The sequence below is a fragment of the Sabethes cyaneus genome, chromosome 3 (genome assembly GCF_943734655.1).
Source record: "Sabethes cyaneus chromosome 3, idSabCyanKW18_F2, whole genome shotgun sequence".
Lineage (NCBI taxonomy): Eukaryota > Metazoa > Arthropoda > Insecta > Diptera > Culicidae > Sabethes > Sabethes cyaneus.
This window is the reverse complement of record NC_071355.1, coordinates 143,017,837-143,040,613: the sequence shown is the minus strand read 5'-3', so window position 1 is coordinate 143,040,613 and position 22,777 is coordinate 143,017,837. Positions and strand designations below refer to the sequence as shown.

Genomic DNA, 22,777 nt, shown 5'->3' with positions numbered 1-22,777 from the left:
CCCAGTTAGCGCTGTTAAAGGCGTTTTTGACATCGATTGTGACTATAGCACAATACCTGTCGCCTCGCCTTTTCCGTTTCATAGGCTTCTCGGCCCTCTCCACTACGGACTTTATGGCATCTACAGTGGACTTCCCCTTACGGAAGCCAAACTGCGTGTTTGCCAGTCCGACATCACTTTCCACTACAGGCGTCAGCCTGTTTAGGATTACCCGCTCTAGCAATTTGCCTAGCGTGTCCAATAGGCAAATTGGCCTGTACGACGAGGGATCACCAGGCGGTTTCCCCGGCTTTGGCAGCAGTACCAATCTTTGGACTTTCCATTTGTCTGGAAATTCGCATACCTCTAGGCAACTCTGAAGCGTCTCTCTAAACATATCGGGATACGCTTGGATCGCCGCTTTGAGTGCCTCGTTCGGAATCCCGTCAGGACCGGGCGCTTTCTTCGATTTCAAACCCCTGGCAATTACGATGAGTTCCTCATTCGTGACCGGAGTGAGGACATCATTCGATTGACCGTACGGGGTCGGAGGCCACCAAACTGGATCGTGTTGCGGAAAGAGCCCTTCCACGATGACTTTCAGCTTTTGGGGGCAGGTTTCCTGCGGCGCAGATGTACCCTTCATCTTTTTCATTACCACCTGGTATGCACCACCCCAGGGGTTTGAATCCGCATCGCGACATAGCTCCTGGAAACAGGATTTCTTGCTACGCCTAGCCTCTTTCTTAAGCGCCGACCTTGCCGCTCTAAGATCAACTCCCCGAGCTTCAGCATCTGCATCGGTCCGGGCCCTCTGCGCTAGCCTTCTCGCTCTGTGGCACCTGGAACGGAGCTGGGCAATGGTATCGCTCCACCAGTATACCGAGCGACGACCGTTCATTGGCTGCCCCGTCCTAGGCATAGTGGTATCACATGCCCGTACTAGGACGTTGGTCAGCTCCCGAGCACTCAGGTTCGAGCGGGTGCTCTCTGCACTGAGTGCTTCAACGAACAGGTCTTTGTCGAAGGCCTTCACTTTCCACCTCCTCCCTGTCGACTTCGCCCCGCGTGGCCGTAGCGCCCGTCGTTCAATCGTGTACCGTATAGCTTGGTGGTCACTATGCGTGTACTCATCTGACACCCTCCAGCCCATGTTGTCAAGCAACGTTGGGCTGCAGAAGGTGATGTCGATGATCGATTGTTGTACCCCCCTACAAAAGGTACTGACGGATCCCACGTTAGCCAGACTTACATCTAGCTTGGACAGAGCTTCCAACAAGCTTTGTCCCCTCGGAGTAGTGCACCTGCTACCCCATTCGACAGCCCAAGCATTGAAGTCTCCTCCAATGACAACGGGCTTGCGGCCCGTGAGTTCGTCGGTGAGCACGTCCAGCATCCGGTCAAACTGCTCCGGCGACCACCTAGGTGGAGCGTAGCAGCTACAGATGCAGACGCCATCGACCACCGCGATCACGAACCCCTCTTGGTCGGACGACACCACCTCCTGGATCGGGTATCTACCCATCACAGCGATCGCTGCCATCCGACCCTTATCGATAACCCAGTTAGCGCCTCCACGGGGGACCCGGTAGGGATCCGCGATAATGGCAATATCGCACCCCGTCTCGGCTGCCGTTTGCCAAAGCAACTCCTGTGCCGTTTCACAGTGGTTTAGGTTAATCTGTATAACCTGCACCCTTATCGTTGCAATGCCCGCCTATAAGCCGCACACAGTGGACCACCTGTGGCATGCTTATTTCCCGCATCGACTGTGCAGAGCATGCACCTGGGGGGTTTGCTACATCCCCTGGCGAAGTGGCCATCTTCGCCGCACCGCCTGCACAGCTTGGACCGATCGGGGGCCTTACACTTGGCCGCCCGATGGCCAAAGCCCATACACCTGAAACAGCGTTCGATACGCCGTTTCGACACCAGTGTACACACTGACCATCCTACCTTAATTTTGCCAGACGCCAACATCTTGTTGGCGATTGCCTCTGGCACGTTTAAGGTCGCGGTTTGCATATCTCCATATGCCTTCCGCAAGCGGATGTCTGCGGGTGCCACATCAACCTTAAGCTGATCCCGCATAGCCTCACTCAGGTCAACTGTCGTCGTAATCTCGTCGAGGTTTTTACACTCGACCAGAACACGCTGCGACAGCGCCTTGACCTGGCCCGCTTCGCCCAGGGACTGCTCAACCAGTTCCTGGTAATTCGAACTCTGGACCGTTGGGTCCTTTCTAAGTTCGAAAAGCATATCCCCTGCCTGGGTTCGGCGGGTCTTTACAACGTTGGCCCCAAGCTCCTGCAACTTGGGGTCCACACGAACCTTTCGCAGTAGATCAGCATACGACAGCTTGCCTGTCAGCTTCACTACTAAGGCGTCGCCCTTATGGACGCGCCTTGGCTTTGGCTTTGCAGCCGCAGCCTCGCTCGGTTTCGGCCTTGGCGGTTTAGGCGGTTTACGCCTAACCACCTGCCAATCCTCTTCCCCGGTCCCGGAAGCACCATCCGGGACCGCCTCCGCACGTTCGCTGGTAGAGGCGCGAGCCGAAGTCCGCTGCCTCTTGGCCACCAGCGTTGGTCCATGGTCGGGCGTAGCCGCCTTGCGCTTGGCAAGCGGCGTACGCGCCTGACTAGGCATGGCCACAGCCTTAGCGGCTATGACCTGAGCTTCGGCGATTTCGCATCGCTGCAGAAGCTCTTGCCTCTCCACCTCGGCAGCTATGACGGTAGAGCGGAGGCTCACCGCCAGCTTTTTAATGTCGAGGTGGACATTTGACCTAGAGTTGATGAACGAGTACAACTCGTCCACCAACTTTTTGGCTTCCTCCAGCTTGCTACTGGCTGGAGGAAGCCCGACTTCGCCCTCAGGAGGGTGCACCATGCCCTCCGTTGACATTTGCCTACCGCTGTCGCTCGCCTTCTTGGCTGAGCTGGCAGCGATGGCCACCGGCGTTCTAACTGGGGTGTTAGTCCTAGGTGGTGTCAACTTCCTCTTCGGTATCGCTCCCGTTTTCGGGGGGCTTCCCTGTATGGGCTGTGCCCCCGACTTCGGCGGGCTTCCCTTCTTGGGTCGCGCCCCCGATAACGGGGGGCTACCTGTCTTTGCTGTTGGTGACCTAGCCAACTTACTACTTTTGGCAAAGATATCATCTTTGCCACTAGTAGCACCCGTATTCGATCCCTCTTTGAAACTTAAAAATTTTTCCATTCGAAAGGGTCCCAACTCTAGGCCGCTATTTCCACTCGTAATTGTGTAGTCGCCTTAACGATCCCATGGTGATCTATGCAAGCAGGGAGGCCATGGCTAGGGACACTCCCCCCTACCCTTCATGGGGGCAGGGATGTCAGCATCCGATCGGCGTTAGTCAGGAATGTATCATCTGAGCCTACACCACCGCACTTTGACGTGAGTGACGAGCTTTGAACGTACCTAGAGACCAGCCACGGTTTTAACGGGACGGAAGGCAGCTGTACCATTAGCCTACTCGCCGTTTCGGGAAGGTATCACCCTTCCTTACATAAGGTAGTAGAATAGCACAGCCGTCAGCCCTGTAGCGCCAAATCCAAACGTTTATTCCCGCCCGTCCAGTACACCGTAATTAGGATCTTCCTGGAACCGATCCTAATGTGCCCATGGCACTCCTGACCTGGCTTTTTTGCTTAAAGTCCTGAGCTCTAACAGGACGCTACTACGTCCGTAGCTGGCTTATAGGAATTGAGCTACGCTCGCCTCTTTACACCACTGCGCCACGCTAACCGCAAACACTACGGCGCCCGCAGCTGGCTTATAGGAGTTGAGCCCCGCTCGCCTCTTTACACCACTACGCCACGCTACCCTCAGGCACAAAGTGCCCCCCTTTCCCTGTTAGCACACAACTGAGGGTGCAACCAAAGACTGGTATTTGGTTGACCCTAGGCCCAGTTGCGTCCCGGCCGGTACCGCGTGGAGGTAGGGATAAGAGTTCCCGCTCCCATCGTAATGGCTATTCGGAGTCGCGCAAAGTCGAATGCGACTTTGTTCGGCGCCTTAACCTCGCTGAGTTAGGGCCTTAACCGGCCACGTAACACTCTTCTCTTCTTCTCTTTTTTTTATTTCATGCATTTTCAAGTTAAATACAAATAGGTGAAAAGAACACCTACAACTGAGAGTTAACTGAAAGCGAAACAAGACAAGTATCAGCTCAGCACTTTATTTGTAAAAGCATTTCTGGGTACTACTACATCTGCCATATCTATGCCCCTATGCAATAGAATGGTAGTAGGACGGTTAATAGTTATCCATGGTTGTAATATCAAGGAGGTGTGAAATACTGGAAGTAACTAGAACAAGGCTCAAGCAAAGCTCTGACCATTCTAAGTTGCTACCTAGCGCTGATAATAACATGGCTTATAGTTCCATGGTAAATATGATTGGTGTATATTGTTTGATAGGATGCGAACAAAACAATGGTAATGCTAACGATAGGGTAATGATCTAATGGTAAATAGCTGAATAATGCGTACTATCATCGGTACATTCCGCACTGGGTATAAAATAGACCCCATAGTTCATAGGCCCTTATTCAGCAACTCCTATCCCTACCTCCTCGTGGTACCACCGTACCAGCCGCGATAAGAGTAACCTTGGTGAAGATCGGGTAACCAACCTCGATCTCGAAATTTTCTTGGAAGTACCCATGTGCTTTCTAAAGACGTAACACTCTTCTCTTCTTTAGAAAGCACATGGGTACTTCCAAGAAAATTTCGAGATCGAGGTTGGTTACCCGATCTTCACCAAGGTTACTCTTATCGCGGCTGGTACGGTGGTACCACGAGGAGGTAGGGATAGGAGTTGCTGAATAAGGGCCTATGAACTATGGGGTCTATTTTATACCCAGTGCGGAATGTACCGATGATAGTACGCATTATTCAGCTATTTACCATTAGATCATTACCCTATCGTTAGCATTACCATTGTTTTGTTCGCATCCTATCAAACAATATACACCAATCATATTTACCATGGAACTATAAGCCATGTTATTATCAGCGCTAGGTAGCAACTTAGAATGGTCAGAGCTTTGCTTGAGCCTTGTTCTAGTTACTTCCAGTATTTCACACCTCCTTGATATTACAACCATGGATAACTATTAACCGTCCTACTACCATTCTATTGCATAGGGGCATAGATATGGCAGATGTAGTAGTACCCAGAAATGCTTTTACAAATAAAGTGCTGAGCTGATACTTGTCTTGTTTCGCTTTCAGTTAACTCTCAGTTGTAGGTGTTCTTTTCACCTATTTGTATTTAACTTGAAAATGCATGAAATAAAAATTCATTTTTATTGATTCCATGTACCTATCAGTAAATAATATTTGGCATTTAACACTAAATCTATCATTTCAGGAGTTACCGGAGTTATGCTGTTCGTCATTATGAGCATCATATTTGCATTCGCGCATCCAACAATCCGCAAGAAGGCTTATAAATTCTTCTGGAACGCACACTCGTTGTATGTTTTGCTGTACATACTTTGTCTCATACACGGACTGGCCCGTCTGACCGGGGCGCCTCGGTTTTGGTTGTTCTTCATCGGTCCCGGAATCATCTACACGCTGGACAAAATTGTTTCACTACGTACGAAGTACATGGCACTGGATGTCATCGAAACGGATCTACTGCCGTCGGATGTGATCAAGATAAAATTCTATCGTCCACCGAATCTAAAATATCTATCCGGACAATGGGTGCGGCTTTCCTGTACCGAAATCAAACCGGAGGAAATGCATAGCTTCACGTTGACATCGGCTCCGCATGAAAACTTCCTCAGCTGCCACATCAAAGCGCAGGGTCCGTGGACATGGAAGTTGCGAAACTATTTCGACCCCTGCAACTACAATCCGGACGATCAGCCGAAGATTCGAATCGAGGGTCCGTTCGGCGGAGGCAACCAGGATTGGTACAAGTTCGAGGTAGCCGTCATGGTCGGCGGAGGAATTGGCGTTACTCCTTATGCTTCGATTTTGAACGATTTGGTGTTCGGTACTAGCACCAACCGGTATTCGGGAGTGGCCTGTAAAAAGGTTTATTTCCTGTGGATTTGTCCTTCCCACAAGCACTTCGAATGGTTCATCGATGTGCTGCGAGATGTCGAAAAGAAGGATGTCACCAATGTGCTGGAGATTCACATCTTCATTACGCAGTTTTTCCACAAGTTTGATTTGCGAACTACTATGCTTGTAAGTGTGGTTACGTTTCAGTAGTCAGGGACACAATCAATGATTTACGTTTTCATATTTTCAGTATATTTGTGAAAACCACTTCCAGCGATTGTCGAAAACGTCCATGTTTACCGGTTTGAAGGCGGTGAACCATTTTGGTCGGCCCGATATGTCCAGTTTTCTAAAATTCGTACAAAAGAAACATTCCTATGTGAGTATTAAATTTTGATTAATCTTTATGATCGAGATTATCAAACTGGTTTATAGCATAGCTTCTTTCCGCTAATCATTAAACACCAATTCTTTTGCAGGTTTCAAAAATAGGCGTGTTTTCCTGCGGGCCACGTCCTCTCACCAAGAGTGTCATGTCGGCGTGCGACGAAGTGAATAAGGGTAGAAAGTTGCCATATTTTATTCATCATTTCGAAAACTTTGGCTGAGCCATTTCCGGCCGTTGCTCAGTTACCGTGTATTGCTCATTTAGGTTCTTCTCTTTCTTAAGTCGAAAGTATTTTTATGTAGTGTAGATTACCATAGTTAAACGGATGAATTCATCATTTTTTGTTGTTAGTGTACTGTTTTCAAAAGATACGGATTAGATATTGTTGCATGTCTATGCCTGAGAGAGAAATGCAATGTAAGTCCCAGTGCCTAAAATGGCCCTAAACGTATTTATTTTCTGGAGTGTACAATAAGTCAAGCAAATGAGAAGATATTCATCAAAAGCCAATAAATAAACCATTTTGCTGATTCTTAGTTGTTATGCAAAAACTTCAGCGCATCAAAATGTTTATACATACATGATAGTAGCCTTTAAGAAACGCTAGTGAAGTTACCATTGATTTGTCAAGCAATAATTATATTTCGCAATGATACATTTACTCTTCGATCGCGATAACTGCCTGATTTCATTACATACAAATATGTGGATCAAATAGTTAATCTTAAGTAATTTTTGATTGTAATTGCTTAGCTTTCCTCTTAACGCTGTAAGACTATTTTAAATCCTGCCTTTCTGTATGTTCCCGTTTTTACCAATCTGCCTATGTTATGCTAAAGTCTGAAAATAATAATTTTCATGTAAATGTGTATGAAATTTGTTGTTTGTAGGAGTTGTAAATAGTTGCCGTAAGCAATCTGTATTTATTGATATTAATAAATCAGTCGTTAGTGATACATTTATTGCACTCGTCGAATTTAATCCGAAATAACTGTTGGAAAGCCAATAAAATATAAATTTTTGGTCTTATCTTATTAGTTATGAACACAAAACTCACGATATGTTGTTTATATAGAATAAATTTTTAATTATTTTTCATATCTGTTCTGATTTGCTGATGTACCTACCACGATAGTTATGAACGCTTCGAATATTAGTCGAGCGATTTAAACGCTAAAACAATTAAGAGCAACATCCTATCAAACTCAATTTAATCGATTTTTCTCAGCTTCAAGTAATTGGCATGCATGCAGTTCATGCAGCGTTACTGATTGATCGTGGAATGTAGCGAATAGCAAACTTTGATTTCAATCAACAAAACAATATGCGCTAAACTGATTTTGTTTCTCTCTTTTTCTCTAATTTGTTGCCGTTACGTTGTACACAAATGGAAATGAACCGATACAACCGATGCGTTTTGCCATCAGTATTACACTTGGACCATTATTTTGTGGTGTAATATATTCAATTATCAAAGCAATTTGAAAACAAAATCCAGATGCGTCTCAATTCAATTGGATGATGGTAAAACAAAATTTCCGATGAAACAAGTGGTGTGAGGAACGCCAACCACCATGCAATAATAATAATTTTCTAATTTTAAAATTAAATAGCCATTCGTAATCGTACAATGCACTGTCTTTAATTTGATGATCAAATTTGTTCGAATGGAAAATCAATTGCTGGTCACGTTGGTTGCTTTTTTCTATGGGTAGAAGTATGCATATTATTTTAATCACGAAGTTTCAGAATCAATGCTAAACGTATCATCCACTATTCACCCACTTACCCGTACACTAATAACAACTTATTCGTTACTTTAAAAGTAATTGATTTTGTCTTAGTTTTGGGTAAAAGCACACTTTTGATTTTATCTTTAAATATAGTGTTTCCCCCAAATGGGGGATCTCTAAAAAGTCAGCTCGCAGCAAAAAAGTATTCAGCCAGCTTGAGCTTGAGAGCTACTGGTTTAATAGTAACCAATTAGTGACTCCAAGACCTTGCATTGAATTGTATTTCAGTCTTTTTCTGGTACAAAACTGATTTAAATACAATATAGATTTGTGGAATTTAAAAAGATTCGCCTATTCGAAAGTGACAGTGGCGCCATAAGCCGAGGTGGCCAAGGTGTGTAAAAGAACTGACGCAGAGCTGAATCAGAATTGATAAAGAACTGATACAGACCTTACCCAGCTAGCACCAAATCGTACATCAATAGCCGAAAATTTTCGTAAATAACGTTGATAATTCGGAATAGCATAACTAAAAAAAGGTTAATACAGTCCACCCAAGTTGATTTTCAGTCGTATATGAGGATAATAACTGACATACATACGATATTCAGCACAGAATCGTATAGCAGTACGGAACGGGTCGGCCTTAATCGGATATTGCCGTATATAATTACTTATATCGATGAAATGCGTATGTTTACTCCTCATCACGTATATCGCCTACAAAATACCACGATTGTGCCAATTTTGCGCATCAAATACGATTTATTAACACATTGTATATATGTACGTAATACTGATTTTTAACTTTTATCAACACCTACAAAAATGGATTAATGTCTGCCCGTATGTTCCTTATAGCATCGAAAACTACTGAACCGATCGGCGTGAAAATTTGCATGTAGGGGTTTTTGGTGCATGGAAGGTTCTTATGATGGTTAGAGATCCCAGCTAGCATTTTCATACGTATAAAAAAGGTAAAAATCAGCATTACGTACAGATGTACATGCTAAATAAATCGTATTTCATGCGCAAAATTGGCATATCCGTACTAGTTTGGAGGCGATATACGTGATTACGAATAATTTTGAGCGTTACGACTATGTAAGTATTTATATACGATAATATCCGATTAAGCGCGAGTCGCTCCGTACTACTCTACGATTTTGTGCTGAAAATCGTATGTATGTGAGCATTATCATTATATGCGACAAAAAATCAACTTGATCTCACTTTATCCAGCTTTAGTTACGATTTCGAATTTGTTAGGAGATATTTACGATAGTTTTCGTACATTGATATACGAGTTGGTGCTAGCTGGGATCCCTCCCCCACTAAAAGGAGGGGCTCCCATACAAATATATACCTATAAAAATGGATTTCTGTCTGTCTGCCCGAATGTTCTTTATAGAATCGAAAACTACTGAACCGATCGGCGTAAAAATTTGCATATAGAGGTTTTTGGAGCCAGGGCAGGTTCTTATGATGGTTAAAGACCCCTCTCCCCACTAAGAGGGATGGCTCCTATACAAATGAAATACAAATATCTGCATAACTCGAGAACTAATCAAGCAAATGGAACAAAATTTGACATGTGGGTGTTTTTGGAGACAAGAATTTTTCCTATCGTGAATTGAAACCTCTCCCCACTTTAGGAGTGGGGGCTCCTTTACAAATGAGATACAAATTTTCTCATAACTCGAGAATCAATTAATCAAATGGAACCATATTTGGCATGTGGGTGTTTTTGGAGGCATGAATTTTTTCTATGATGAATTAGGACCCCTTATCTTTTTGGGAGGGGGGGCTCCCATACAAATGAAATACTAATTTCCTCATAACTCCAGAACTAATCAAGCAAATGGAACCAAATTTGGCATGTGGGGGTTTTGGAGGCAGGAATTTTTTAATGATGATTTGACACCCCTCACTCCTGTGGTAGGGGGATAAGGACTCTCATACAAATAAAACAGAAATTTTAGCGCAAATCAAAAACTAATCGAACTCGAGAAATTTTAGACTCTTTCATAAAACATTAACCAACAACAAGACCACCAAAAACTATCAATAGTAACATTATATAATTCAGCGCGAGACAACCACAGGCCACGAGTGTTGCCGGCGACCTGCTGTCGGAAGCACCGGCTACTGCGGGGGGCAGCCCCCCGTAGAGATCAACTCTATCTAGGTTTATTTATTTTCCTAGATCTACTGACCTCTATTACTTTCCTTCAGTTGGGTTACCCTACCCCTGCGAAATGGTACTTTCTACGCAAAGATTTTCCGTGAAATGGTACATCTCGCGTAAGGTTTTTCGCTATATGGTATTCTGCGAAACTCTATATTCCGCGTTATGGTCAACCGAGAACTGGTGTTCCGCAAAATGGTAGTCGGCGAAATGGGTTGTAATGATGGCGAATATTTAAATGCTATCCGCTTTATTTTATCAGTCTAAGCAATGGGGGGAGTTGTTTTATACTTTACTGTGAGAAAAATTTGTATATTAAAACACCCATGAACTCCCCAGAAACTTGCAAAACTCGAGATTGTGACAAAGGTCATCCGAGATTCACGATTTATGTACAACACAGTTTAATTTGTGGTAATACGAAGTTTGTCGGGTCAGCTATATACATATAAAATGCTAGCTGCATCAGCATCAGTTCTGCGTCAGTTCAGTTCTGTATCAGTTCCTCATCAGTTCTGTATCAGCTTTGTATCAGTTCCTCACCAGCTCTGGCTCAGTTCCTCATCAGTTCCTCATCAGCTCTGTATCAGTTCCTCATCAGCTCTGTATCAGTTTCTCATCAGTTCTGAATCAGCTCTGCATCAGTTCTGTATCAGTTTGGTTTCAGTTCTGTATCAGTTCTGTATCAGCTTTGTAACACCTCTGCATCAGTTCTGCTTCAGCTCTGTATCAGTTCCTCATCAGTTCTGTATCAGCTTTGTATCAGCTCTGTATCAATTCCTCATCAGTACTGTATCAGCTTTGTATCAGTTCCTCACTAGCTCTGGCTCAGTTCCTCATCAGCTCTGTATCAGTTCCCCATCAGCTCTGTTTCAGCTCTGCATCAATTCCTCATCAGTTCTGTATCAGCTTTGTATCAGTTCTGCATCAGCTCTGTATCAGCTCTGTATCAGCTCCGTATCAGTTCCTCATCAGCTCTGTATCAGTTCCTCATCAGTTCTGCATTTGTTCTGTATCAGCACTGTATTAGCTCTGTATCAGCTCTGTATCAGTTCCTCATCAGTTCCTCATCATTTCCTCATCAGTTCTGTATCAGCTCTGTATCAGCTCTGTATCAGTTCCTCATCAGTTCTGTATCAGCTTTGTATCAGTTCCTCACCAGCTCTGGCTCAGTTCCTCATCAGCTCTGTATCAGTTTCTCATCAGTTCTGCATCAGCTCTGCATTAGTTCTGTATCAGTTTGGTTTCAGTTCTGTATCAGTTCTGTATCAGCTTTGTAACACCTCTGCATCAGTTCTGCTTCAGCTCTGTATCAGTTCTGCTCTGTATCAGCTCTGCTCGGTATCAAATCCGTATCAGCTCGGTATCAGTTCCTCATCAGTTGTGTATCAGCTCTGTATCAGTTCCTCATCAGTTCTGTATCAGCTTTGTATCAGTTCCTCACCAGCTCTGGCTCAGTTCCTCATCAGTTCCTCATCAGCTCTGTATCAGTTCCTCATCAGCTCTGTATCAGTTTCTCATCAGTTCTGCATCAGCTCTGCATCAGTTCTGTATCAGTTTGGTTTCAGTTCTGTATCAGTTCTGTATCAGCTTTGTAACACCTCTGCATCAGTTCTGCTTCAGCTCTGTATCAGTTCCTCATCAGTTCTGTATCAGCTTTGTATCAGCTCTGTATCAATTCCTCATCAGTACTGTATCAGCTTTGTATCAGTTCCTCACTAGCTCTGGCTCAGTTCCTCATCAGCTCTGTATCAGTTCCCCATCAGCTCTGTTTCAGCTCTGCATCAATTCCTCATCAGTTCTGTATCAGCTTTGTATCAGTTCTGCATCAGCTCTGTATCAGCTCTGTATCAGCTCCGTATCAGTTCCTCATCAGCTCTGTATCAGTTCCTCATCAGTTCTGCATTTGTTCTGTATCAGCACAGTATTAGCTTTGTATCAGCTCTGTATCAGTTCTTCATCAGTTCCTCATCATTTCCTCATCAGTTCTGTATCAGCTCTGTATCAGCTCTGTATCAGCTCTGTATCAGCTCTGTATCAGTTCCTCATCAGTTCTGTATCAGCTTTGTATCAGTTCCTCACCAGCTCTAGCTCAGTTCCTCATCAGTTCCTCATCAGCTCTGTATCAGTTCCTCATCAGCTCTGTATCAGTTTCTCATCAGTTCTGCATCAGCTCTGCATTAGTTCTGTATCAGTTTGGTTTCAGTTCTGTATCAGTTCTGTATCAGCTTTGTAACACCTCTGCATCAGTTCTGCTTCAGCTCTGTATCAGTTCCTCATCAGTTCTGTATCAGCTCTGTATCAGTTCCTCATCAGTCCTGTATCAGCTTTGTATCAGTTCTGTATCAGCTCTGTATCAGCTCTGCATCAATTCCTCATCAGTTCTGTATCAGCTTTGTATCAGTTCTGCATCAGCTCTGTATCAGCTCTGTATCAGCTCCGTATCAGTTCCTCATCAGCTCTGTATCAGTTCCTCATCAGTTCTGCATTAGTTCTGTATCAGCACTGTATTAGCTCTGTATCAGCTCTGTATCAGTTCCTCATCATTTCCTCATCAGTTCTGTATCAGCTCTGTATCAGTTCCTCATCAATTCTGTATCAGCTTTGTATCAGCTCTGTATCAGTTCCTCATCAGTTCTGTATCAGCTTTGTATCAGTTCCTCACCAGCTCTGGCCCGATTCCTCATCAGTTCCTCATCAGCCTTGTATCAGTTCCTCAACAGCCCTGCATCAGTTCCTCATCAGCTCTGTATCAATTCCTCATCAGTCCTGTATCAGCTTTGTATCAGTTCTGTATCAGCTCTTTATTAGCTCTGTATCAGTTCCGCATCAGCTCTGTATCAGTTCCTCACCATTTCTGCATCAGTTCTGCATCAGTTCTTCATCAGCTCTGTATCAGTTCTGTACCAGCTTTGTATCAGTTCCTCATCAGCTATGTATCAGTTCCTCATCAGCTCTGTATCCGTTCCTCATCAGATCTGAATCAGTTCTGTATCAGTTCTGCATCAGTTCCTTATCAGTTCTGCATCAGTTCTGCATCAGTTCTGCTTCAGCTCTGTGCCAGTTCTGCTCTGTATCAGCTCTGCTCCGTATCAGATCCGTATCAGCTCGGTATCAGTTCCTCATCGGTTCTGTATCAGGTCAGTTCGCACGCATACTAATGCGTTAACGTGAAAATCAGATAGATGTTATTATTTTTTCCAATAACAATCAGCTGAAAGTCACGTAACACCCTTTGTGTTTATGTGATTTTTCACGTGGAAATGATGTGTGGATTATTTTAAGTGTACAAGAATGCTTGAAGAAACGAATTTTACCATGCATTGGTAAACATACACTCTAAAAAATCGACACGTCGCATCCACGTGAAAAATCATGTAAACTTCTGTACAGCAACTTACATGAACTTCATGTACTAGTTAATGGGAAAGTTAATAAAATTTACCGGGATCATATGTAAAGAGATGAACCCCGTCAATTGTCTGGAGTTTCGACCCATTGGAAAATTTTGGCCAATTGTCATACAACGATTTTGACGAAACAGGGGACAGTCAACCTCAACAGTGCTAAAAGAAGGTGTCAAAGAGGACGAAATAGCTTCAGTGGCATCTTCAACTATACAGGGATGATAATATCTATTTTAGAAAAAAGTTCGAGATTTTATCAGAATCAGAGAAATACAATGTTGTAATGAATGTGAATGTATGGTACTACCACCTGCCTTAGCAGAACATCCGTTCATAGCAATGAGCCTATCATGTCAAAAAGAGTTGAACATATTCAACGATTGGTCATGCTTCCCAACTCTTGTATGAAGGGCCAAAAGGGAATTGGTCGATAAGCAACTGTAAGTGATGTTGCAGGGATTTAGAGAATCTCCTTCCAAGGGCTAAGTCACCTGAGTCAATCGTTGAATAAACCGTCTTAATGCAGAATGACTCCAGCAGGTGGGGAGAAGAGCCCGCTCATTATCCACGATGTGTTGTTAATCGGGCCAAGATTAACCCTAGAAAGTTGACTGTTTCACTCTCCCTAGACCCACCGCTTCAAACAAGTGCTCTGATGGTCCCTCCCTCTTCCCGATTCTAGTTTATTTATGAAATGTGGTATATATGGGTAAAAATAGAACAATCTTACAGCAGTCTTTCGAATGGAATAGAGTTACGTCCTTTTAGTTTCCATAAATGCTTCTAATAATTAATTTAATTTTTCTTCTGGTATCCAATATCCATGTGCAGTATTAACACTCGTATTGGCCAAAGTTTTCACTATAAAGCAGTAAATGCTTCATAAGCTAAAACGAAAAAAATAATTAAAATAACTTATATTATGCTTACCAGATCGTGTGGCTCCACCGTCTGCCCAAAACCTCGATTATGAGATCAGGCAGCCGGGAACCACACAGTATCGCACCTCCTAGCTTGGCTACTCAATAGAGCATTAGCGGGTATGGCCACGTGGAGGCGCTAGATAGGGGCTTGGGATAGCTAGAGCTATATTGGACGCTCCTCATTTGCCTTCCCCATTTCATACCCATCAGAGAAATACAATGTTGTAATACTGTAAAACTTAAAGCAGGATAAAAATACTACAATTCAGCATTTATGTTTTTTGCGACATTCCAGTCTCGAATTCTATTTGGCTAGATTAACTTTTAGCCAGGCTTTAGTTCGGGGTAACACATATAGGATACGGAAGGGTATTTTCAGCCCATTAAGCCCAATATTCGGGTATGAAATAGAGAGAGGTACCTGAAAGGAGCGTCAAACATAGCTCTGGCTCTCTCAAGCTCCCACCTGGCGCCTCCACGCAGATCTAAGTCAAATGATGACCGTTGATGACCTTACCCGGAAATGCTTCATGTACTTACTGAAGCAGCTGAGCTAGGAGGTGCGAACTAGAGCGCCTGTTCTCCAGAACAGCAGGTAGAAGGAGAAGATATAAATGGGCTGTGGAGGAACATCCATGGTGCCATCGAAACAGCTGCGAGAGAGGTGGTAGTCACGACGCGTGGAAGACAGCGTAACAGCTGGTTTGATGCCGAATGCCAGAGAGTGACAGATGAAAAGAACCAGGCCAGGAGTGGCATGCTCACTGCGGCAACGCGTCAAAACAGAGAGACTAGAGCTGCGGAAAAAAGAATTCATCGTCTAAAGAAACGCGAGTACGAGGAGCACGTGCTCGCTGGCGCAGAGGAGTGATACGCCAGCAACGACGCACGGAGTTTCTTTAAAACGGTGAAATGCAGGAATCTTGTCATACCTGTAATGTGCAATGATAGTGCTGGCAACCTGCTTACCGACAAAACGGCGGTAGCAGCCAGGTGGAAGGAGCACTTTCAGACACTGTTGAATGGAGAGGTAAATGCGGAGATGAGCAGGGACAGGATAGGAATTGTAAGCGATGGTCAAGCTGTGGAGCCACCAACACAGGAGGAAGTTAAAAGGCAATCAGTAAGCTGAAAAACGGGAAGGCTGCTGGGCAGGACGGTATCCCGGCTGAACTTCTAAGAACGGAGAGCGAGCGGCTATACGAAGCAATCCACCGGATCATTGCCAGGATCTGGGAGGAAAAACAAATGCCGGAGGAGTGGTGGGATGGCCTTATTTTCTCAACTTTCAAAAAGGAACAACGACTGGAGTGTAAAAACTATCTAGGAATTACATTGCTCAATTCTGCCTACAAGGTGTTTTCCCGTATCCTGTTCTGCAGACTGAGACCGTTAGCGGAGTTCTTCGTCGGCGAGTACCAAGCAGGTTTTCGTGAGGGTCGCTCAACGACGGATCAGATGCTTACCCTGCGTCAGTTTCTAGTCAAGTTCCGGTAGTACAACTTGCAGACACACTATCTGTTCGTGGACTTTAAAGCGGCGTACGATTCAGTTAAACGAAATGAGCTGTGGCAGATAATGCTAGAACATGGTTTTCCGACGAAACTAGTTACGCTGATTCGTGCGACGCTGGACGGATCCAAATCATGCGTTAGGATAGCGGGTAAGACCTCAGCTGCTTTCGTGACGTTGGATGGACTGAAGCAAGGGGATGCACTCTCTAACCTGCTATTCAACATTGCCTTGGAAGGTGCATTACGAAGGGCAAACGTGGAAAGGAATGGAACTATCATCACGAAATCTCACATACTTCTTGGTTTTGCGGATGACGTCGATATCATCGGAATCAACCGTAGAGCAGTGGAAGAGGCCTCCAGGCCGATTAAAAGGGAAGCAGCGAGATTGGAAATTACCATTAATACCGTCAAAACGAAGCACATGGTTGCTGGTAGGGAATGTGGAAGCCCAAGTGGTGTTGGTGCCGAGGTGGAGTTAGATGGGGAACGATATGAAGTAGAGGAGGAATGTATATACCTTGGTACACTCGTGACATGTCACAACGATATAAGCCGCGAAGTGAAACGACGAGTTGCAGCCGCGAATCGGGCTTTCTACGGATTACATAGCCAGCTGAAGTCCTCTAGTTTGCAAATTCGCACAAAACTGGCGCTCTACAGAAAACTAATCCTCCCGGTGGCCCTTTACGGACACGAATCACGGACGCTAAAGGAAGCTGATCGACGAGTGCTTGGGGTTTTTGAGCGTAAAATTCTGCGATCTATACTTGGTGGCAAAATGGAAAATGGAGTGTGGCGCAGACGCATGAATCACGAGCTGTACCAAGTATACAAATATGCTGATATAGTGAACGTAGTGCAATGTGGCAAGCTGCGGTGGTCTGGACATGTGGCCAGAACGCCCGATGAAAGAGTAACCAAAACTATTTTCAGCAGAGTACCAGGAAGAGGCCGTAGACTCCGAGGCAGACCCCGCAACTGGTGGGTGTGTGCTGTCGAAGACGATGCACGTTTAGCTGGTGTTCGTGGGGATTGGAGAACAGCAGAGATTGGCAGCTCAGGACCGACGGTACTGGAGGACCATAATTCGTTCGACGCAGGATCGGTAACGGACCGTTGCCACTAGTAAGTAGGAAAGGAAGCAACTGCACTAAAGTAAGCCCAATATTCAGGAATTACGTTGAAATTATATTTATTCGAGACAAGATTTTTATACCAGTTGATAGAATAACATTTACTGAAGATCGGAGTGCATTTTGGTCTTAATGAAACGCTGCTGAATTTGAGTTATAGTCACGAGAAATGATGTAGTTGCAAATCGCTACTTTGGGCCCATTTTCAATAGTGGTGTCTGTGTTGTTTAAATATCCGGCAGAACGAAAATACCTGCATGGTATAAATCATAACGACGACACCCCATCAGCCATATATACGTTTGCCATACGGACGGTTGCCATACGTACGAATGCCATACAGACGAATGCCATTATGTATGTTTGCCATAATGTATGTTTGCCATAATGGACGGTAGCCATAATGTACGTTTGCCATAATTCATATTTTTGATATGGAGGCCCAGAACTACACTTCGACCAGTTTAAAGCTTAAAGGACCAGCGCCACCAAGTCGCAAGAGGCCTAATTGATGCAGTCTAAAAAAAGCGGCTTTGCCGCTTTTCATTTTATAAAGGGTATCTCAATGCGAGGACTAGAGAAAACTAACTAGAGGACGATAGACCTAGGAAAACGAATAGACCTAGACAGTTGTGATTTCTGCGGGGGGGCTGCCCCCCACAGTGGCCGGCGCTTCCGACGGCGGGTCACCGGCGAACACTCGCCGTTGCCTGCGGCCGGCTCGCCCTGAATCATCTAGGAAACGTTGAATATATGGATTATGGCAAACGTACATTATGGCATCCGTCTGTATGGCTCCCGTCCATTAAGACGAACATACATTATGGCATTCGTCTACATAGCATTCGTACGTATGGCAACCGTCCGTATGGCTACTGTATTTATGGCTCTCGTCCGGTCACCAACCATAACAGTTATAAAGCAATCCACCGAATAACTACTGTGCGTGCGCCCACCATAATTTCTTAGTTGCGCAATCAACAATAAAGCTGATTTTGGATAACGTGATAACGGATAACGGATAACATGTCGGTATTGCCTACATATCGCCTCATTAAAGATAACTAGTTTTGCAGTGACAACATCTTGCTGCTGGCGCTAGTGTATGTTAAATCGTTCATATACACTAGCACTAGAAGCAAGTGGTTGTCACTCACAAACTAGCTATGCCAATGTCAACGCGATAGAAGAGTTTCAAGTTCATCTGTCTCGCATATTTGTGGTAGTGTAAATAGAGCACCATAGGCTGAAATTAAAAACAAAATACATATTGCTAAAATGCTAGTGACTGAAAATAGATTTATATTTTGATATCAGAGGAAAATTTTTGTGTTCATCCGTGATAAAAAGCAGTAGTATTGTTCTGTGATACCGTATTCACAGCTGTTTAATTTCTAGAATAAGTAAACGTGATCATAATAGTGTATTTTCCAAACCATCATCGAGTGCGGAACGCGTAAGCGATTGCTTCTATTTTTGCAACCAAATTACGTACTAGTGGGAAAACAGTTGGTTTCATGTTTATTGAATAAAATTTAGCAAATTACTTACATTTTTATGAAAAAAGTTATAACACATTAAAGTCAATAAGTGCTGCAATCGTTCCAGTATTGTTATATAGCAGCAAAGTTTTTATTTGGGAAAATGCAGCAAAAAAAGGTAATGCATGCCGAATTTATTAGCGTGCTGGAAATACCCTCCGGTATCCTACCCTACTAGCACAGTTGTTATAAACTAGTTGTGGTAACCGATTAATGACTAATTTCAGTCATAAATAGGTTGCAGCAACTAGAAATGACCAAAGTGTGCTACTTGGGTAATTATTCCACTGGTTACTTATTAGGATAGGGTATACTAGGGTATGTTTTCTACCTTCCGTTTCTCTATAACATAGTTCTATGTTTCTAAGCTAGAAAATATAACTCGCGTTTTCAAGGCATACGAACCGGATCTAATTGGGGACTTTTCAAATTCAAATCTTATTGATATCGTTGAAATGAAGCCTACATTCAGTACTGTCTGGTGCCAAACCGCAAATTCAATCTGATTTATTAGAGGAATTTGGAGCGGTCGATAAACCGGATTGTAACCGTATCCGTTATGTTCAAACCTTAATTCGTTTAGTGCATGCCACTAAAGAACAGACTTCCAAATAGGAGGTCAACTAAGGTTAAATCTCTGTCAAATTTAATTTAGGTAGTTGACCCGACGTCTGCTGAATTAACGTTCAGACAGTTATCTGACATGAGATGATTAGGTAAAAAAAATAAGTCTATCTCTGTTATCCGTTCTGCATTAACGGGAAATGGCAGTCATTAACTTTTAGCCGAAAAGCTCAATTTCGGAAGCAGTTTTTAGGCCCGAAAGCGGGGTTCTGTTCATAGAAATATATTCACTGCATTCTTCTTGCCAATCTGAACACAGCGAATACGTTTTAATGAACAGAATTTTGGTTTTAAACAAAAAAACTGCTTTTGAAATTTGCAGAATCGATGACAACTAATTTCACCTTAAATTTAACATTAAATCATACCTGACACATTCTTCATACATCATCTGGTAAGAGTGTTTAGAGAATTATAACAAAAGCAAGCATTGGAACCACGCTAATATTTCCGTACCAAAAAGGCATTTAAGCTCTCGACAAGAGTACGGAATAACTATTATGACTTGGCAATAACCATTAAACTGAAATGAAAAAAACATTGCCGAAACGAAACAATAGTAAAATGACTGGATATAGCTTCATAGTATGACAGTAAATTTGATGTGTTGAAGTGTGGTCAAACAGTTTAACATTTATAACACGCATACGTGCCACGCACTAGAATTTTCTTCCTATTCAAATCGCAATGGACTGCCTTAACTGACTGACACGCCCTTCAGATAAACTTTGATACGTACAACAACCATAGGATATTATATCGATCGTAATTATGACAAAGTATAATTATGATAAATTGCTATGAAGTACATATACGAGTTGTTCCGGAATTTTTATTACGCTGGTTCATGTTCGTTTATCAATTTTTGTTCAATATGTGCGACTACAACGAACACTCAATTTTTTTTTATCAAACGAAATTTTTTACTCAAATCAATAGCCATTTGAAACAAACAGCAATGTGATGCAGAACCATTGAATCATTCTGAAAGGAAGCAACTGCACTAATATACGTCATAGGATTTATATTAGCCGTCGTGTTTTAGGATCTTTCCACGGTACGCTGCGAACGCGATTAGTGTCCTTGAACTCTACCGTGATCGCGCAAGTCCGAGCGTGCCGCCGATCACTTCATTGGATCAACGACTGTACGTACGCAGGGGCTGCTCCGCTCTCTACGTAGTTCGTCGGCCAGCGTTTGCAGTCCCGATCGGTTTACAAGAACTAACCGACATTGAACCGATAAACTAAGGCGAGTGTTAATTTTCTGATTGGCCCCTCGATTGTTTGCTTCGTCATTCAAGCGTGAGCAGGAATTGTGTTTAATTTTTTCCCCTTCTACCTACTATACAATCGCATGTCGAGAGCTGTGTCACGCCGAATTTAGATTTTAATCGGACATGATAAATTCCTGGATTTGCTTAATTAACTGAGGAGGTGTCAACTGACTAAAACCCGTTGTTCTGTTCTGTGCTGTCCATTGTGGTTTCCAAGCGACGAACCCAAAATACATATAAGTTTTAGAGCATACAAAATGAATTATTGTTATTTGTAAGTTTTATTCTTTCGGCCAAACTTTTGGAAGTTTTTAGCTATGCAAAATAACAGAAAAGATTCACCTATGCACTCATTGTAAATTTTGCTGAAGCGACACAGTCACTAAATAAAATTAGAGCAAAAAGAGTAGGACAACCCTGAGTAAAACATAGAATGTAAACATGTAAAAGATTTTTTATGTTCATATTTTATGTTATATTCAGGGCTGTCCTACTCTTCGTGCTCTTAGTTCTTTTATAAGTTCACATCTGATGTTTCATTCAGGGTTGTCCTTACTCTTCCTGATCTACTTTTGGTTATTTTACTGTATCGCCTCAACTTAGCAAAATTTGAAAGGGTGTATAGATCGTTTGTAGGGTTAATCGTTATCTACAAAATTACTGAATTAAGAATTGCTCTATCTTTTGTATTTACAACGGCCTGCCAATTTTCAGCTGTTAATAAACAAAAGATGGTCAAATAAATTCGAAAACCAACACTGATGAAGCTTTGCAAGTCGAAGGCGAAACCTGTGTCTGTCAAAATAAAATTAATAGTGGAGTTTAATTGTGAAAATAGTTTCGACTCCCAGGTCAGACCACGTAAATCGACATAACAGAACACAAAATATGAGTACGAATGGAATCACGGAAATTTTGCTGACTATTTTCAATAATTTATGAGCCGAATAAAAGCTTACCAGCGAATTTATTGGTGACGACATTAATTTTTAGCCATAACAACTCAATTTTACCTCTACGTGATATGAATCACGTTTATCATTCGTATTCAAAAAGCAGCGTCAAGCACAATGTTTCGACTTCATTTTGCTGTCATAGTTTGTGCAACTGACCAAAAAAGAATTGCTTCAGTTCTATTTCCGTATCCATTTTAGATTAACATACTGATAAGGTTGCGATTAGCACGGCTAGCGAGTGCATTTTTCGTTGATGATTATATCAATACTTGATGATGTTTATACAGTTGACAGGGACACAGATGCACATAAAGTATAAACATAAAAGGAAACCGCCTCAGGCCGGAATAGTCGTTGATACCGATCGTGACGATGGCGGTGTGCATCAAGAAGAATCACCGTAGGACGATGTAATCAGTTATGGAATTTACTCTTGTTTAACCTCGCAAGTACTATAGTACGTAGGCAGAGTACTTTGCAATTTTTAACGTAGAAGGTAGAACTACTTTTTTAATATATACCGTGAACATATTCTGCGCAGGTAAGAAATGATTATAATTAAACCGTTAGTTTGAACATGAGAAAGAGAAGCCAGCTCAGTGACAGATTGTTTGTTTTCGTTGTCTCCTTCTTTATATGTTTGATGCAGAAAATTCAAATAGTACAATTTAAATCAAGTCAGAGTGCTCGGGTTCGCGAGGTGTTTAAAATTTCATCGCAAATAAATACTTCCCCTGTTTTATTCAATCAAGCTAGCCCGGTTCGTAGGGACAGTCCTTATTCGGTTTCCGCTGACAGTTCGATGTACAAAAACAACCCCAGCTGGCTCCTCTCTCTCAGATTTGAACGTTTCAAATTCCCATCCACAACATGGATAGCTGTAACATATAATGGTACGGTTTATAAAATCTGATAAAAATTTTGGACTTAAAAGTAGAGCCTGGGCAGTTTCTTACCCGCATTCGTAATTCTGCGCAGGTGTGTGCCTAATTCTGCGCAGCTTAAAGGTTAAACTAAATCTTTATGCCATATAATGTATTTTAAATGTAAGGTAGCCCGGGGCAAGTGGGA

At 43.1% G+C, this 22,777-nt stretch overlaps 2 protein-coding genes across 3 annotated transcripts in view; one reads left to right on the top strand and one right to left on the bottom strand.

Moving 5' to 3' along the window:
- The window catches only part of LOC128742189 (dual oxidase), an 85,107-nt gene extending 78,479 nt beyond the window's left edge, over nucleotides 1-6,628 (top strand). Inside the window, exons 13-15 of the mRNA XM_053838456.1 lie at nucleotides 5,374-6,206; nucleotides 6,271-6,399; nucleotides 6,500-6,628. Coding sequence (XP_053694431.1) covers nucleotides 5,374-6,206; nucleotides 6,271-6,399; nucleotides 6,500-6,628 — 1,091 coding nt within the window. The remainder of the gene's footprint in view (nucleotides 1-5,373; nucleotides 6,207-6,270; nucleotides 6,400-6,499) is intronic.
- LOC128742190 (SWI/SNF-related matrix-associated actin-dependent regulator of chromatin subfamily A containing DEAD/H box 1 homolog) overlaps nucleotides 1-22,777 on the bottom strand; it is a 236,345-nt gene that overhangs the window by 194,443 nt on the left and 19,125 nt on the right. The gene's annotated exons all lie outside the window — the stretch shown is intronic.